Here is an 18,342-nt window from a genome sequence, read left to right as displayed (position 1 = left end):
AAAATGTTTATGTGGGTAATTTGGGAGTGGAAAATAGCAGAGGGATGTTTTTTTTTTTTAAAACGCGCCTTAGCGTTAACGCTTAAAAACGTGTTAAACGCGAATTGACGCCAAATCAAAATGCTAATAAAATCGCGTTTTTAATGCTGCTTTTTTCCCCAGTGTTGTTACTAGCTTTACAGCCCATTTTTTAACCACTTCAGCCCCGGACCATTTTGCTGGCCATAGACCAGACCACTTTTTGCGATTTGGCACTGCGTCGCTTTAACTGACAATTGCGCTGTCATGCGACATGGCTCCCAAACAAAATTGACTTCCTTTTTTTCCCACAAATAGAGCTTTCTTTTGGTGGTATTTGATCACCCCTGCGTTTTTTTTTTTTGCGCTATAAACAAAAATAGAGCGACAATTTTGAAAAAAAAACGCATTCTTTTTTACTTTTTGTTACAATAAATATCCCCCAAAAATATATAAAAAAAAAATTTTTTCCCTCAGTTTAGGCCGATACGTATTCTTCTACATATTTTTGGTAAAAAAATCGCAATAAGCAATTATTGATTGGTTTGCGCAAAAGTTATAGCGTTTATTAAAAATGGAGGATAGTTTTATGGCATTTTTAGTAATATTTTTTTTTTTTACTAGTAATGGTGGCGATCAGAGATTTTTATTGTGACTGCGACATCACATCAGACATTTTTGACACATTTTTGGGACCATTGTCATTTATACAGCAATCACTGCTATACAAATGCACTTATTCCTGTGTAAATGACACTGGCAGTGAAGGGGTTAGCCAGTGGGTGGCAGTGTAGGGGTTAAATGTTCCTAGGGGTGTGTTACTAACTGTTGGGGGCTGGGCTTTCTTTTAGTGAACACAGCGTCACTTGTTGCTAGGCAGAACGGGGAGATGCTGTTTACAACGGCATCCCTCCGTTCAGCTACCCCGTGAGACGATCGCGGGTATGCCCGCAGCGATCAAGTCTGCGGGAGCCGCGACCGGACTCACGGGGGTCCCGACCAGCACATGAGCGCACCGCCGGTGGCACGCTCATGATGGCAGGGCGGCATTAAATATTGGACGTAGCTGTACGCCAATATGCCTGCCCGTGCCATTCTGCCGACGTACATCGGCGTGCGCTGGTCGGGAAGTGGTTAAAACGTCTGTGTGTATGAGGCCTTAATAAGTAAACACAGAGGAGGAAATTTATTGAAAAATAGCACTGCAAAATTACTTGTATGTAATGTTATTTGTATCTGTTTTATTTAAAAAAAAAAATCTAACTTTGATATCACTGAACAAGCTGAAGATTTTAAATGGATTGGTTACTATTCACAGCTGCTCTAGATTCTGTCTGCTCCAGTTTTGATGAATTCACCCCATTTATTTTTTGTAAAAGTGCCATGAATAACATTCACAATGCACATGCAAAAAAATAAAAAAATAAATGCTGCTACTAAAAAAGATTTTAGGGTAGCTGACGTTTAAATTAACTGTGCTGTGCAGGCTTTAGTTATTAGCTAAGTGCCTTTAGTGAAGAACTCTAAAACAATACTCTAAAGTGAGAAAATGTAAAATAAGTCTCCTATTGGGGAAAAAAACATACATACTGTACATAGCGTACATGCTCTAATAAAAAGTGGAAAAAAATCCATAAAGCAACAAACGTTCACAAAGAAAGTGACATACCCAGCTATTCAATCGTTTTTTACTCTTCCATTAGAACATATCTTTTCTTTCTTGTCTAATGTTTGACATTCCCTGAATACTAATTCCCCCATTTTAACATGCAGATAAGAGCATTCTAGAATGTGTCCAGAATTACCACTCAGATAGAAGCATCAAAAAGACAAGCCCAGATCACGGTTCCTTTGGAAATGGATGTTCTCCGCTACTTTATTCAGAAGAGGACTGTGAGTACGATCTCCTGGATGAGAAGGAGGCTACATCCTATTGTGAGAGATTATCTGATCAGCAAGTAAGAAGTTTATTTTGGCTGTCCAGAACAAACATTATCTATCTATCTATCTATCTATCTATCTATCTATCTATCTATCTATCTATCTATCTATCTATCTATCTATCTATCTATTTATCTTAAAGTGCTTCACACCCCTTGAAATTTTCCACATTTTGTCATGTTATGACCAAAAACATAAAATGTATTTTATTGGGATTTTATGTTATAGACCAACGCAAAATTGCACATAATTGTAAAATGGAAGGAAAATGAGAAATGGTATTCAAAGTTTTTTTTACAAATGAGTATCTGAAAAGTTTGACGTGCATTTGTGTTCAGCCCCCTTTACTTTGATACCCCTGACTAAAATCTAATGGAATCAACCAATTACCGTCACCTAATTAGTAAATAGAGTCCACCTCTGTGCAATTTAATCTCAGTATAAATATAGCTGTTCTGTGAGGCCCTCAAAGGTTTATTAGAGAACCTTAGTGAACAAACAGCATCACGAAGGCCAAGAAACCCACCAGACAAGTCAGGGATAAAATTGTGGAGAAGTTTAAAGCAGGGTTAGGTTATAAAAAATATCCCAAGCTTTGAACATCTCACAGAGCACTGTTCAATCTATCATCGTGAGAAGCAGTGGCGTCGCTTGGGGGGGGGGGCGGGGGTGACACCCACCAGAGGGTGATACCAGGCTGAGACTGACACCGGCACTGCAGCTTCGTTCTTCTCTTACAGATATTCTCAGCTGCATGCGATGTGCAGGGAGAGTGGGGAAGGAGGGAGTGAGGCAGAGACAGAGGTGCCCGGAGTCTGACACTGATTGTCCCATACGCCGCAATCATCTCTCCCCTGGGACTATAGTCGCCTCCACCTCGGCTCTGACATTTCATGTACACAGACCAGGAGGAAGAGCCGAGGAGAAGGAAGAGGGACAGCGTGTCACAGCACCTGCCCGGGGCCGAGGTATTGCAGAGGAGGAGGACATCTATGCTGCCAGGAGTCATCTTAGGGAGGGCGTGATGGGTTGAGGGTATGTAATAGGGGGTGCTTTGTTTTGAGTTAGAAATGACTTGTGCTAAAAGGAAGGAGGGGAGATTTTAAGGTTAAACCCCTGGCACAATTCATCTCACCTCCCAAAACAGCCCCTAGCACATATCCTCTAACCCACACCCCTCAAAATTAAAAATCCATCCCCCCATCCTATCCCTGCTCTATCCACCCCCCCCATCCCACCCCTACTCCATCCACTCCCCCAATCTCGCCCCTTCTCCATCCACCTCCCATCCCAGCTCCATCCATCCCCCCAATCTCATCCCTGCTCCATCCACCCCATCCCATCCTAGCTCCATCCATCCCCCTGATCCCATCCCGGCTTCATCCAACCCTGATCCCATCTTAGCTCCATCCATTCTACCAATCCCATCCTTGCTCCATCCCCCCAATCCCATCCCTTCTCCATCCACCCCCCATCCCGTCCCAGCTCCATCCATCCCCCAATCCCATCCTGGCTCCATTCACCACCCCATCCCATCCCAGCTCCATCCATCCCCTGATGCCATCCCAGCTCCATCCACCCCATCCCATCTCAGCTCCATCCATCGGCCCGATCCCATCCTGGCTCCATCCATCCCCCCAATCCAATCCTGACTCCATCCCCCCGATCCCATCCCTACTCCATCCGCCTCCATCCATTCCCCTGATTCTATCCCGGCACCATCCATTTCAGGGGGAGTGACACCATGTTTAACTGCACCGGGTGACACCAACCCTAGTGATGCAACTAGCGAGAAGTCATGTGGTGGACTCTGCAAATTTGTGGAAGAAGGTGCTCTGGTCAGATGAGACCAAAATTGCTATGTGTGGTGGAAAACTGACACTGCACATCACCCTGAACACACCATCCCCACTGTGACACATGGTGGTGGCAGCATCATGTTGTGGGAATGCTTTTCTTCAGCAGGGACAGGGAAGGTGGTCAGAGTTGATGGAAAGATGGATGGAGCCAAACACAGGGCAATCTTAGAAGGAGTCTGCAAAAGACTTGAGACTGGGGTGGAGGTTCACCTTCCAGCGGGACAACAACCCAAAACATAACATCCAGAGCAACAATGGAATGGTTTCGATTAAAGCACATTCATGTGTTGGAAATTGCACAGAAGTTACGAACAAGGATGAATTTGCACAGACATACCATCAAGGAACTTAATAAAGACCACACTATCAATGTCTTCTTAGTTAGGGAATTTCAAATTTATTCAGGAAAGGTAAACTTTTGAACTAATATTTATATGATGATAGTTCTATTTGACACAAAAGATACCGGCCTAAATGTAGATATGGGTTTTCTAACTTAATATCCAACCCCCCTCTGTGATTGTCACTCAGGGCACTTTATCAGACTACACACTCATCATCTATGATATCCCATCATCTGACACCTCAGTGACGGCAGGACACAGGACACAGCAGGACACAGCTCCAGCATAGCTAGATGCCATTCTGGGAAGGCAATTACAACTAGTAATCGGCAGCCATTTTAGGAGAGTCAGCCATTTAAGGGTAACTATAGTTCCCAAATATCTTACTGATTTTTATGTGTGTAAGTATTTCATTGCTACCTCATTAGGTCTCCTAACATCCCACAATTTAGTAAGTTCCTGATTGGTATAGCTCTTGACGAACTTCATCTGGTAATTCAACTGCAGCGGGTTCACGGATCAAGTTAGGCCAACACTTATTTTCTGCCAAATTTTATCCAATCAGTTAGGAAATCTAAAGGAGGGGAAATCATTGTTGTGCTTTGTCCACCATTCGTAATTTTAGAGTTAAGCCTAATTGTTGGACCTAAGTTTGTTCTTCTGCTTGTATGGGAATATATCTAATGGGATGAGGAGGGTGGATGGAGCAAGGATGGGATCGGGGGGGTGGATGGAGCTGGGATGGGATGGGGGGTAGGTGAAGCAGGGATGGTATGGGGGGATGGATGAAGCAGGGATGGAAAGGGGGATGGATGGAGCAGGGATGGGATGGGGGTGGATGGAGCTGGGATGGGATCTTTGATTTTGGGGGTGGGGTTTAGAGGATATGTGCTAGGGGGTGCTTTGGGAGGTGAGAGGAATTGTGCTCGGGGGGTTAAACATCGAATCCCCCCTCCTTTTAGCACAAGCCATTTCTAACCCAAAACAAAGCACCCCCTGGTATATACCCTCAACCCCCTCTCCCTAAAATGACTCCTGGCAGAATAGATGTTCTCCTCCTCTGCAATACCTCGGTCCTGGCAGGTGCTGTGGTGCTCTGTCCCTCTACCTCCTGGTCTATGTACATGGAACGTCAGGGCTGAGGAGGAGGTGGCTATAGTACAGTCTGCACTGAGTGCAGCCGGGGGGAGAGAGATGATTGCGGCATGTGGGACAATCAGTGTCAGACTCCAGGCACCTCTGGATCTGCCTCCCTCCCTCCCCCCTCCTCCCTCCGGACATCACGTGCTGCTGAGGAGATCTGTAAGAGAAGGAGGGAGCCGTGGCATTGGTGCCAGTCTCAGCCTGGTGTCACCCTCTGGCGGGTGTCACCCAGGTGTGGACCACACCCCCTGCCCCCTCAGCGGAGCCACTGATCATGTATACTATTTGTTATACTGTGTAAAAAATGAGGGTGTAGATCAGTGGTCTCCAAACTGCAACCAATGTGCTGGATGTGGCCCTTTGCTTGCCTATTGCTTCCAATTACACCAATGATGAGGAACTATTCCTCCAACTGACACCACAGATGGGACACTATTCTTCAAATGACCCAATGATAGGGCACTATTCCTACCACTATTACCATTATTGGGGCACTATTCCCCCCACTGATACCATTTTCTACTCCCACTGGCCACAGTGTGGCCCCCCTAAAGTCTAAAGGGCAGTAAAATGGACCTTCATTTAGAAAGTTTGGAGACCCCTAGTGTAGATAATAATGAACTTGGAGCGAAATGAATTTTAGCCAAACTACTGTTCAAAGGCAAGGCTGCAGGATACATTACCTTACAAGGTTTAGTACTTGCTGCCCGCAAGACTGCATTAGGACCTGTGTAGATGGGCTCTTGTTTGCATCAAATGGGTTTTGCAATCCAATAAAAGTCTATGGGAATGCAAAACCTGCTGTCAAATGCAGGTCAGCTGCAGATTAATTGCACTTGTCAGTGAATTCTGAATGATCTTAAAAGTTTCTCAAAACTGACATGAATCTAAAGTCATGCACATAAGCTCAAAGCCTGTCAACATAGGCCCCTAAGAGTAGTGACTACCTTATTGCACTGGTTTTGTGTTGTTTCTGTGAACTTGTCACGTACCTGACTGTTGAGCCCGAGATAAAGATAAAGAGGGTGGCCTCTTGCACAATTACGATCCAAGCAACCCTTGTAGTGGAGAAAGGGACTGCTTGGGCAGTGGAAGGGCACATGTGCCTAAAAGCTGTAGGAATGAACTGCAGCTTAGTGACACAAGAGTCCTTTTAGTGGTGTTGTGGATTCCGGTCCCAAGTCTTGTTCAGCGGGAGCCAGGCAGACAGGTGCAGAATCAGGATCAGGTTCAAAGTCAAAAACAGGCAGAATTCAGTAACGTGCTTGTGGTAGGGTACCAAATCAGGAAGCGGAGATGTAGCCATAAATCCAAGCCGGGGTCGGTAGCTTAAGCAAGAAACAGATATAGCAGGCAGGGGTGATCCAGACGTAGCTGGGTCAGGAACAAGGTTAGCAGACATGGATTAGAATCAAGAACCCAAGCTGAAGACAATCCAGCATTGAAGCCAGGCAGACTCTCAATTTAAATAGGCTGCTGGGCGCCAGAATCTGTGGATGCGTGCGTACGCCTATGTGTACGCGCATGTGTCCAAATGAGTACCTGCTGAACGGGAATGAGCATCTGATAAACGGAAATGATCACCTGCTGCACAAGATGCCTGACAGAACTATTCATTATTATAATTGTATCTATTTACAATACGTTATGTCTTTCTTAATTCTGTATAACTTTTGTAGCAGTTTGGACATGAATACAGAAGCTGAGGCTGTGCTAGGTTGGCATTTTCTGGTATCATATGCTGTGCAATGCTGGAGTCAAAACGCTTATCTTATCATCCAGCCAACTCTCACAGTGATGATGCACGGAATCTAATTCATCCAGGCGCTCTGCAGCAATGGCCTTCACACATATGCTAGTGGAGACTAAATCACTGTCAGCCCTCTGAACTTATGTCACATAGTTGCTACTACTAGAAATATAGTCATGTCTCATATGCCAGCTTGGGATGTTGATCATTTACCCCAGAGAAAGTTTTACTCAGAAAAAGAAACATGAGCAATCTCTTGTCAAAAACAGAAATTCAGCTGGGATAATATGATACACAGCTTGATCATTTTTAGCTTAAACTTTAGATTCGTGTTACCCCAGAGAAACAATTACCTGCATTTACTTTATATTATTTATAAAATGCTAACAATATATGCAGTATTTTAGGAACTACTTAAAACCATGTACATCAGTCCTTGCCCCCCACAGGCTTACAGTCACTGTCTCTGCCAAACATATACAGGTACACATACTTACACAAGGACCAGCTAGGCCAAATACCAAGTATTTTTACTGCTGAGGGAAAAGTAGATCTAAAAGAAACCCATACAAACACAAGGAGAATGCACAATTACATGCAGATATCACTGGTGTTAATTAAATTCCCGATCCAAAACAAGAGTGCTAACACTTAGTATAGAACTATACTTTTAAAAACCTTGACATATTTGTACACTATTTACAGTGTTATGAAATGCAATCTGTTTTTCCACATCATCAAACATTGCAGGCAATATCCCTCCTAAGGTCTGTTGACAGGAAATCTGCCGTATGTGAAAAATATTTTCCCTCGTAACTGTGAATGTGTATAATATATTCAGTTCTGATAAGCTCTGGAAATAGTTACATATTTTGTGGATGTTTTATATCTTGTTTATAAAAGATGGGCAATATTTTGAGTTTTATGGGTAATTTAAATTGCTTTTCTTTGAAAGGATAGAGTTGATTGATTTGTACATTAAACCAAAGGTTCAACAGACATCGGCTGGGGGTGTTTACACATGTTCAACATATGAGATTCAAATTAGAGTGAACTTTTTGGGACAGTTGTGATTAATGTAAATATAGTAAGCTTATAGATGTGTAGGGTTACCATGAATGATTTCTAAAAACCAGGATGTCAAGATGTCATTCCTCAGTAACCCCTGAGAAAGTCATTCAGATGAAACTCGTATGAGTAAGGTGGGTTCTCAGAGATGTCATCATGTTTAGAGGCTTTTGAGCTATAGGAGTGCTATAGGAGTGCCTGGTTTGTGGCACCGGAGTGCCACAAACCATTTTTTTGATGTACGATTGTTGGCCTATTTTTCCATGTAGGATTTCCATCTTGATGTATCCATCTGTGATCCGGATTCATATATAAAGGACAGTAGTCCAGGTTGGATTATATGAAAACACTTTCAGACGCTCCAGTAATCTTAAAGCTGGGATTACACCTGCCGCGACTTTGAATCCAACATCCCTGCACGACTTCATTCTGGCTTGCATACAACTTCTTTAACAGAAGTCAATGCAAGTTGCGTTGAAGTCGTACAAAAAGAGTGACATGAGTTGCACCGATTAGAATGCAATTAATGGGGCGCAACTTGTCATGCAACTTTGAAATCTCAATCTATTTTAGTTTTAATGTGCATGAAAATAATGCTAAGGAGAGTGCACAAATGGATATGTAAATAATTCTGTGTTTACGATGGTCATTGAGGGCCATTTTAAACTCCATTTTTCTAATTCCAGATGATGCTTTTAGATTCATCTTCTTCCCCTAATAGAAGTTACCAAGCACTTGTGAACTGCCTAAAATCTATGCCTGGTAAGGAAATGGTTTCAAGAAAATCTAGATTGTGGAAACCAATATAGACTGTGGTGCAGCACACCAAGATATTAGCAAGAGTGAAATATATAAAAAGTTAAGACCTGGTGATATACTTCTGATCCAGACAAAATATTGGTCCTCTTGCATAGTGATGGACGAACTTCCGACGGGACGTTTCGCGAACGGGCCCCATTGACTTCAATGGGAGGTGAACTTTGCAAACCTACAGGTCAAATTTGCAGCCACAAAATTAATAGCTGTGCAAACATAGTCCCACCACATGGCCAATGATATAACACATGTATGAGGTGAATCTGGGATCGACAACTACAAGCATTCTTTTTTTATATGGGAAATTGTTGTGACAATTCAGGACTGTGGAGCGCATGAAGGCAATGGAGGAGAGGGAAGGTCAGGGACCAGGGTAGGCAAAGAAGAGGGTGCAGGAGATGATCACCAGCAGCTTGACATACAGCAATGACACCTGCACCGTGATAGAGTCATCTGACACCAGCACCATGATAGAGAGCACTGACATCAGCAGCGTGACATAAAGCACTAACACCAGCACTGTGATATACAGCACTGACAGCAGCACCGTGATAGAGAGCACTGACATCAGCAGCGTGATATACAGCACTGACACCTGCACCGTAAGCAGCATAGCACAGGGATGGTGGGAGCCCCTCATAATGAGCATAGCACAGGGATGGTGGAAGCCCCTCATAATGAGCTGTGCTGACTTCCTCCTGGGGCTGCTTATTATGAGGGGCTCCCACCATCCCTGTGCTGTGCTGACTTCCTCCTGGGGCTGTACCTCTGCTGTGCATATTATGAGGGGCTCCCACCATCCCTGTGCTATGCTTATTATGAGGGGCTCCCACCATCCCTGTGCTATGCTTATTATGAGGGGCTCCCACCATCCCTGTGCTGTGCTGACTTCCTCCTGGGGCTGCTTATTATGAGGGGCTCACACCATCCCTGTGCTGTGCTGACTTCCTCCTGGGGCTGCTTATTATGAGGGGCTCCCACCATCCCTGTGCTGTGCTGACTTCCTCCTGGGGCTGCTTATTATGAGGGGCTCCCACCATCCCTGTGCTGTACTGACTTCCTCCTGGGGCTGTACCTCTGCTTATTATGAGGGGCTCCCCTGTGCTGTGCTGACTTCCTCCTGGGGCTGCTTATTATGAGGGGCTCCCACCATCCCTGTGCTGTGCTGACTTTCTCCTGGGGCTGTACCTCTGCTGTGCATATTATGAGGGGCTCATAATGAGCATAGCACAGGGATGGTGGGAGCCCCTCATAATATGCACAGCAGAGGTACAGGCCCAGGAGGAAGTCAGCACAGCACAGGGATGGTGGGAGCCCCTCATAATAAGCAGCCCCAGGAGGATGTCAGCATAGCACAGGGGAGCCCCTCATAATATCATAATATCCAAGCACAACAGGGGTCCTAGAAAGGTTTAAAGCATGCTCTTCTTGCTCCTCCTCATCCGCCCCGGCACCATCCTCCTCTGACTCCTCTTCAGACTACTGTTGTTGACTTGTCTCAGATAGAGTAGCCCCCCTGGGAATTTATCCAGCATTGCGACTTCCCCATCTTCCCGCTCCTGCTCCTCCACAGCTTGATCAATGACACAACGCAATGCACGCTCCATAAAGAAGGCATAAGGTACCATGTCACTGATGGCGCCATGGCTGCTGCTGACCAGCTTGGTGATCTCCTCAAATGGCCGCAGAAGTCTGCATGCGTCGCGCATGAGCAGCCACTGGCGCGGTGAAAAAAACCCCAGTTCCCCAGAACCTGTTCTGCCGCAGAGTTCATACAGGTAGACGTTAACTGCACATTTCTGCTGGAGCAGCCTATCAAGTATATAGAAGGTTGAGTTCCATCACGTCAGGCAATAGCAAATAAGACGTCTGACTGGCAGATTGTGTCGCCGCTGAATGTCAGCAAGGCGAGCCATGGCCGTGTAAGATCTTCTGAAATGGGCCGAGATTTTCCTTGCCTGCCGCAAGATGTCCTGGACCCCAGGGTATTTGACAAGGAATCGCTGCACGACCAAGTTTAAGAGGTGTGCCATGCATGGCACGTGCGTGATTTTGCCCTGTTTCAATGCGCTAAGCAGATTGGCACCGTTGTCACACACCACTTTACCAACTGTCAAATTGAGCGGTGTTAGCCACTGATCTGCCTGTGAACGCAAAGCTGAAAGGAGTGCCGGGCCAGTGTGGCTCTTGGCTTCCAGTCACAACAGACGCAGCACGGCATGGCAACATCTCACCTGGCATGTCGAATAGGTTCTGGGGAGCTTGGGCGGCGCAGCGGAAGAGACGCTAGCAGCGGAAAAGGAGGAGTCAGCCGAGGAGGAGATGGAGGAGGATGGAGTAGGAGGAGGAGGAGGAGAAGAAGAGCCAGGCCTGCATGCAATCCTTGGCGGTAAAACCAAATCTACATGGGTGCCACGGGTTACATGCTTGACGGCCTTCCTTCCTGGGACCTTCCATTGTGGTGTTGGCCACAATGGCCACAAATTTACGAAAGGCCTCCGAGTCCACCAGTTTATATGGCAGTAGTTGGCGGGCTATGAGTTCTGACAAGCCAGCCGTCAACCGTTGGGCAAGAGGGTTATCCGGCGTCATCATTTTTTTACGCTCGAACATTAGGCCCACGGAAGCCTGCCTTTTTGCAGAAAAACGTGAGCTTGGCGTGATGGAAGGTGGAGTGGAGGACAATTGTGAGGAGAGAGGAGACGGAGAAGTAGAAGACGAGGCTGGACGGTTGGAGCCTGGAGTGTGGCTTTGTGTGTTCCGTTTCTCCCACTGGGCTCGGTGATGGCTGCTCATGTGCCTTCTTAAGGCGGTCGTCCCTAGGTGAGTGTTGGGCTTACCGCAACTAATGCGTTGACTGCAAAGATTGCAGATGGCAACGCTATTGTCAGCAGCGGACACGTTAAAAAAAAAACACACTGTGGAGCCATGTGCCGGTGTCCTGGGAGCGCCAGATGTGACCGTACATGGTCGATGACTCGCTCCTGATACATTTGCAGTCTGCTTTGTCCCTCCTATGCAATGTAAGTTATTCCTGCTTCTCCTCCCTATCTGCTGGTCCATATCTCCCTCTGAACTCCCCTCCTCTTCCTCTCTTGTGGGCACCCACGTGACATCAGTAGACACGTCATCATCGACGTCACCTTCCCCACCGCTATAAGTAGAGATCTCGGAGTAGGCAGCAACACCGGGGACCAACCTCCTCCTTGGGCTGATCTGAGTACTGTCGTCAGACTGCTGAGTAGCAGTTGTTGCTACCTCCTCTTCCTGATCCAATACCAAGAGTGGCTGCACATCAGAAATGTCTTGATATGGATCGGAAAATAATTCCTGTGACTCAATCGGAAGGTATGTGGTGGTGGTGGTGTTGTTGGTGGTAGTGTCTTTGGGGGTGCACATAGCAGAGAGTGAAGAAGAGGGTGCAGATCGAGAGGATGAGGAGGGTGCAGAAGAGTAAGGCTGAGTGAGCCACTCAACCAAGTCTGGTGCGTCCTTTAAAGTAATTGAACGCACCTTCTGCAACTTCCCACTTTGGCTCAAGCCTGTTGCTCCTGCCCTACCCCTACCACCTCTGGGGAAGGGCCTGCCTCTTCCTCTGCCTGTCATTTTTTAAATGACCCTGTGACAAAACTCTCAGTCCCTATACTGATGAAGGACTGCTGCAGTATAGGGCAGCGGTCAGCAGTAGTGCACCTCAACCCTATGTATTGTGGACCTATACCAGTCCTTATAGAATAGCAGACTGTACCTCACTCAACCCTATGTACTGTAGTACCCTATACCTTACCAGTCCTTATAAGGACCTTTGTGGAACAAGTAGGTTGTGTGTGACTGATTAGCAGACTGTACGTCAGTCCCTATACTGATGAAGGACTGTTGCAGTATAGGGCAGCGGTCAGCAGTAGTGCACCTCAACCCTATGTATTGTGGACCTATACCAGTCCTTACGGAATAGCAGACTGTACCTCACTCAACCCTATGTACTGTAGCACCCTAGACCAGGTTACCAGTCCTTATAAGGACCTTTGTGGAACAAGTAGGTTGTGACTGATTAGCAGACTGCAGCAGAAGGGCAGCAGTCAAGTATAATATTCTTTCTATATTTGGAAGAAAGAATATTATACGTGTACAAGCCTATTACCATACCACTGATACCAGTCCTGAAAATAACCTATGTGGACCTAATATAGTAACAGCTACTGATTAAACTGACCCTCACTGCCTCACACACAGCTTCCTGCCTGTCCCTATATAAACTGACAAAACAGAGGCTGCTGGAACAATAACTGATTACTGGAATAGCACTTTTGTGGACCTGATAGTAACAGCTAATGATTAAACTGACTCTCCCTGCAGCACACACCGTCCTGTCCCTTTCTCTAAACTGACAAAAGACACTAAGACTGCTGCAACAATCACTAGCACAGCACTGCCTCAAACCTATATCCTGAACTACACCTAACACCTATACCAGTCCTGAAAAGAACTTTTGTGTACCAAATAGCTAGCGATTTGGGTCACTGCAATCTCTCCCTGATCCACACAGCAACCTCTCCCTATAGTGAAAGAAGAAAGAATGTAAAATGGCCGCCGGATCGGGTGTATTTATAAGTTAGGGGGAATGTCCAAGTGTCCATGTGCTGTAATGTCTCAATTGGCTGTCCTGTACCCCATGATGGATGTGTCATCATAGGTCAAAGTTCTTTTACACAGAAAACACGGAAGTCCGCCGGGCAAACGGCGGCAATAGTCTGCCGATCGGGCGAATCGCGACGAGCCAAAATTCGCCGCCGGCGAACCGTTCGGCCATCACTACTCTTGCAGTTTGATTGTGGTGCGTCACACCACAGTCAAACTGCAGGAGGACCAAGAGGCTAAAATTGTAAAGATAAGGGAACCCATAATTTAGGAGAGCGGATTACCCATTAAGAACGTAGCAGCCTTACAGTTGGAAGGATTCTACGGGTTCAGTTAACACTTACCTCTGGTAAGCAAATACACAAAGGGGTGTGCACAAGGTGGAATTGTGAAGGTGTGACAGCAGATCATTTACAGTTTAAGATTTTGTCTGGATCAGAAGTATATCACCACGTCTTGACTATTTATATATTTCACTTAATTAAACTGCCAATAGGAGGAGTGGCCTTTACACATTTCTTTATGCTGATTGCTAATAGATTGATGGACATTTCAATGAAAATCACGGCTCATGGTTTATGCATGTTATGATCTTACATGAGTGGACTTTTTACTGCAGTATATGAGTTATCATATTTTTGAATATTTTATGCTATTCATATGGAGCGCTGTTAATGCTTTGTTTTTAACAATTAGGCATATATTTGTTTACTTTAAATTATTTGTCTGAGCCAGCTTGGACCAAATGTTGAAAGCCTGCTGCTTAGATTGTAATATATACTTTAGCTTGTGCTACACACAGTAAGTGATGCTGTGTTTCCAGTAGCAGTAGCAGCAACTTCCCCTCTACTGCTGCGTATAGAAAGAATTGCACATACCGCATCTCCAACATTTAAGGGAAGCCTTTACTTTTATCAATAAATACAGAGCTTCCTCTGATTGGCTGTGGTGGAGATGCCGATGGGTGATATCACAATCTCTACATCACTCAATCAGAAGAAAAAAATACAAGGCTTCTCTTAAATTTTAGCGATACGGTACCGGCATCTCTCTCTCTATATCCAAGCCGGGCCCAAACAAAATATGTCAAAATTTGATGCAAAGTTTTCCAAAGACAAAATTAATAATTTCACTGCAAAATCATTTTTTTCTGAAATCACTCTATACTTATTTCTAGTTGGGGCATCTATATTTCAGTATTTGTTTAAGAGACTTCTATATTATTAGAGGTGCATTGAACTTGATGAGCTGTGTGGTCACAGAGAGCTTCAAAATAAAAGGGGAAACATTTGCAGCCCAGTGGGCTTCCATGTAATGCTGGGAATACAAGCTTGTTGGTGGCAATAAATGAGTTTGTGTGTGTTTTATTCAGACAAATGCTTTTTCATCCACACATTCAGAATCCGAAGAAAGGGAAATAGCCTACACCTCTCACACTGTGCTGCGGCAGATCAGTAGTAGCTCCTCATCAAGCAGTGCCAGTGAGTAAAGCCTTCACTCTATTCCACTATCTCTTCAGCTAAAAGAAATCTTGCTAAAATCACTTGACTTATTTCTACTTGGGAAATCAATATTTCAGTATTTTTTAAATAGACTTCTCTATAACATTAAAAGGACATTGAACTCAATGATCTGTGTGGTCACAGAGGGCTGCAAACAAAATGAGGAAACATTTGTAGCCCAGTTGGACGTCCATGAAATCATGGGAAGTAAGCTTGTTGGTGGCAATAAGTTTGTGTGTTTTTTAATGCAGACAAATACAATTTTTCATCCTGTTTCATCATGTTCAGAATCTGAAGAGAGTGAAATGGCCTACACCTCCCAGACCGTGCTACTGCAGATCAGTAGCAGCTCCTCTTCAAGCAGTTCTGGTGAGTAAAACCTTCTATTCTACTATCTTTTCAGCTGGAAAAGGCAGAAGATTAATATAAAATGGTGACATATTTGTGTGCAACAGTGGGCATCATTTTTCTAAACTAGAGCACACCTGCATTTCCCTTAGCAGTAGGCTTCCAACTGACACTTTTGCAGGTTCAAAAACAAAGAAAAAAGAAGAATCTCAAAGTTTTTTAAATGCAAAGCAGATATTTTGATCAGATTTGTGTAATTTGTTGGCTCAATCCATTAAAAAGTGATATTTCTTTTTTTTTCAAATCTTTTATTTATTTCAAGAAGCACAGAAAAGAGAAGGGAAGAAAACAGACTTCCATGTAGTAAGGCCATCTTCTAACAACAATTCAAGTACATCAAATTGACATCATTCATCTTAATCATCAGCTTCGAAATATCATAATATATTATACATAATAACCATTTCTACCCCTCTTAACGGAACAACAGAGCTTCCCACTGTTAGAGTCCAGATGTGGAGCCCGACTTGTAGGAGGAGACCTCTCTTACAGCGCTGGTTCAGGAGCCGCTGGAATGGGAACAGCGGTCTCGAGAGCACAGTGGGTAGGAGGGCCTGCTGGATAGAGCCGCTGGAGCTGGTAGAAGAGCGGAGATCCCTCTGAAGGCTGAGTGGACTGCGGGTTGCTGGAAGCTGAGAAATGCAGGCAGTAGCTTCAGAGACCGAAGGTTGGAACTGGCAGCAGGCTGGAGAAGAGTCAGACGGTCCGGGTCAGAAGGTAAGCAGACTGATGGTAACGGAAGGCAGAAGAGGTGTCGGTAAGCAGGCAGAGGTCGGCAACGGAATCACAAGCAGAAGAGGTTTCGAGGTCAGGCAGGCCGGGTCGGGATTGGAGAAGGCAGAGAAGTCAAGCAAGCCGGGTCGATAACGGTAGCAGGTAATCAGGTTCAGGATCAGGTATTCAAAGGTAACCGGGTTCAGGATCAGATATTCAGACACACGGAAGCTGAGACGAAACAGCGCCGCACCGGCGCACTTGAGAGTCCTTTAAACGCTCAGTGGCGGGAAGGAGCGCACGCACGCCACGCACGACCACGTGGACGAGCGCGCGTACGAACGCCACTCGCGAACGTGCACACTAACGCGTAAACGAACGCGCACGCGAACGCGCACGCGTTCGCCGACGCCTGTGTGCACGCAGCTGTACCTGTCTATTGCTGGTAAGTTCCTGACATTGCCCCCTCCCAAGGGGCAGCCTCCGGATGCCCAACAGGTTCCTCTTTTCTGGATGGGCAGACAAGTATGCGTGAATTAACCGCCTGGCATGGATATTGCTGTTTGGTTCCCAGGAATTGTTCTCTGGCCCAAATCCCTTCCATTTGATCAGAAATTGGATGCGTCCCTGTCTTCTTCTGCAATCGAGGATGGCCTCCACCTCGTACTCCTCGTTTCCATCCACTAAGATGGGTTCTGGAGGTCTAGTTCCTCTATCAGGAAAGGGATCAGGGGTGGCAGGTCTCAGCAGTGACACATGGAACACAGGATGAATCCTAAGCGACTCAGGCAGGGTTAGCTCGTAGGAAACTTCATTAATTTTCCTCTTAACCGGAAATGGTCCCATAAATTTAGGTGCAAGTTTCCTGGAGGGACAAGCCATTTTAATGTTATTGGTAGAAAGCCATACCTGGTCGCCAGGTTGTAGGATCAGTTCCCCTCTTCTTCTCCGGTCAAAGGCTCTCTTACTGTCTGCCTGGGCCTTGGCCACTGCTTCCTGCAACACCCGGTTATTGTGGCTGAGGAAATCCACTGTCTTCTGGACCGCTGGAACTGAGGTTTCTGGAAGAAAATCAGGCAAAAAGGTTAAATGAAAGCCATAATTGGCGAAAAAAGGGGACTGACCGGTGGCCGAATGACAAGCATTATTGTAGGCAAATTCTGCCAAAGGCAGCAGGGACACCCAATCATTCTGTACGAATGATGTGAAGCACCTAATGTACTGCTCAAGAGTCTGGTTGGTCCTTTCTGTCTGCCCATTAGTTTGGGGATGATAGGCCGAGGACAGTGCCAGCTCAATTTTCAGGATCTCGCACAAGGCCCTCCAGAAGCGTGAGGTGAACTGCACTCCTCTGTCGGAGACTATATTCGCTGGAATCCCGTGTAGCCTCACAATCTCCTTAATGAACACGTGGGCAGTCTCCACGGCAGATGGGGTGCCTTTTAAGGGTGAGAAGTGGGCCATTTTGGATAGCCGGTCTACAACCACAAAAATAGTTGAACATCCCTCAGAACATGGAAGCTCGACAATAAAGTCCATACTAATCATTCTCCAGGGTCTGTCGGGTACAGGTAGGGGTTTCAGCAGTCCCCAAGCCCGGTTCCTGGGTGTCTTGTTCTGGATACAGACGGGGCAAGAGCTGATGTACTTTTCGCAAAAGTCCTTCAAATTGGGCCACCAGAACGTGCGTTGTACCAGATCAAGGGTCTTACGGACCCCAAAGTGGCCTGCCAGTGGGTGGTCATGAAGAAGGGACAGCACCTTAACTCGGACATTCTTGGGGACAAAAATTTGACTTCCCCTCCAGAACAAGCCATCTCTGGACATTAAGGTGATTCCGGGGGGTCTTGAGGAATCAGAGGATGCTTCTCTGATCAGAGAGAGGAGGTCAGGCTGTAAAAGTAAAAAATTCCCGGCAGGTAAAATGGTGTCAGGAACAGATGAGTCCTTAGGATTGTCATACATCCGTGACAGCGCATCCGGTTTCACGTTCTTCGATCCGGGTCGGTACGTGATGTGAAAGGAGAAACGTGAAAAGAACAGGGCCCAGCGGGCTTGTCGGGGTCTCAGTCGCTTGGCAGACCGTAGATATTCTAGGTTCTTGTGGTCTGTGTATATTAGTACCGGGTGAGCAGCGCCCT

The 18,342-nt window shown here is 45.8% G+C and overlaps 1 protein-coding gene across 1 annotated transcript in view; it reads left to right on the top strand.

Moving 5' to 3' along the window:
* LOC143960347 (uncharacterized) overlaps positions 1–18,342 on the top strand; it is a 309,948-nt gene that overhangs the window by 156,623 nt on the left and 134,983 nt on the right. The window contains exons 3-6 of the mRNA XM_077468843.1: positions 1,792–1,976; positions 8,810–8,885; positions 14,978–15,058; positions 15,368–15,448. Of these exons, the coding sequence (XP_077324969.1) occupies positions 1,792–1,976; positions 8,810–8,885; positions 14,978–15,058; positions 15,368–15,448 (423 nt within the window). The remainder of the gene's footprint in view (positions 1–1,791; positions 1,977–8,809; positions 8,886–14,977; positions 15,059–15,367; positions 15,449–18,342) is intronic.

This window comes from Lithobates pipiens, unplaced genomic scaffold (genome assembly GCF_037356315.1).
Source record: "Lithobates pipiens isolate NorthernLeopardFrog02 unplaced genomic scaffold, aLitPip1_a1.2 Scaffold_11, whole genome shotgun sequence".
Classification (NCBI taxonomy): domain Eukaryota; kingdom Metazoa; phylum Chordata; class Amphibia; order Anura; family Ranidae; genus Lithobates; species Lithobates pipiens.
The sequence above is the reverse complement of the archived record's forward strand: the minus strand, read 5'-3'. Positions and strand labels throughout refer to the sequence as shown.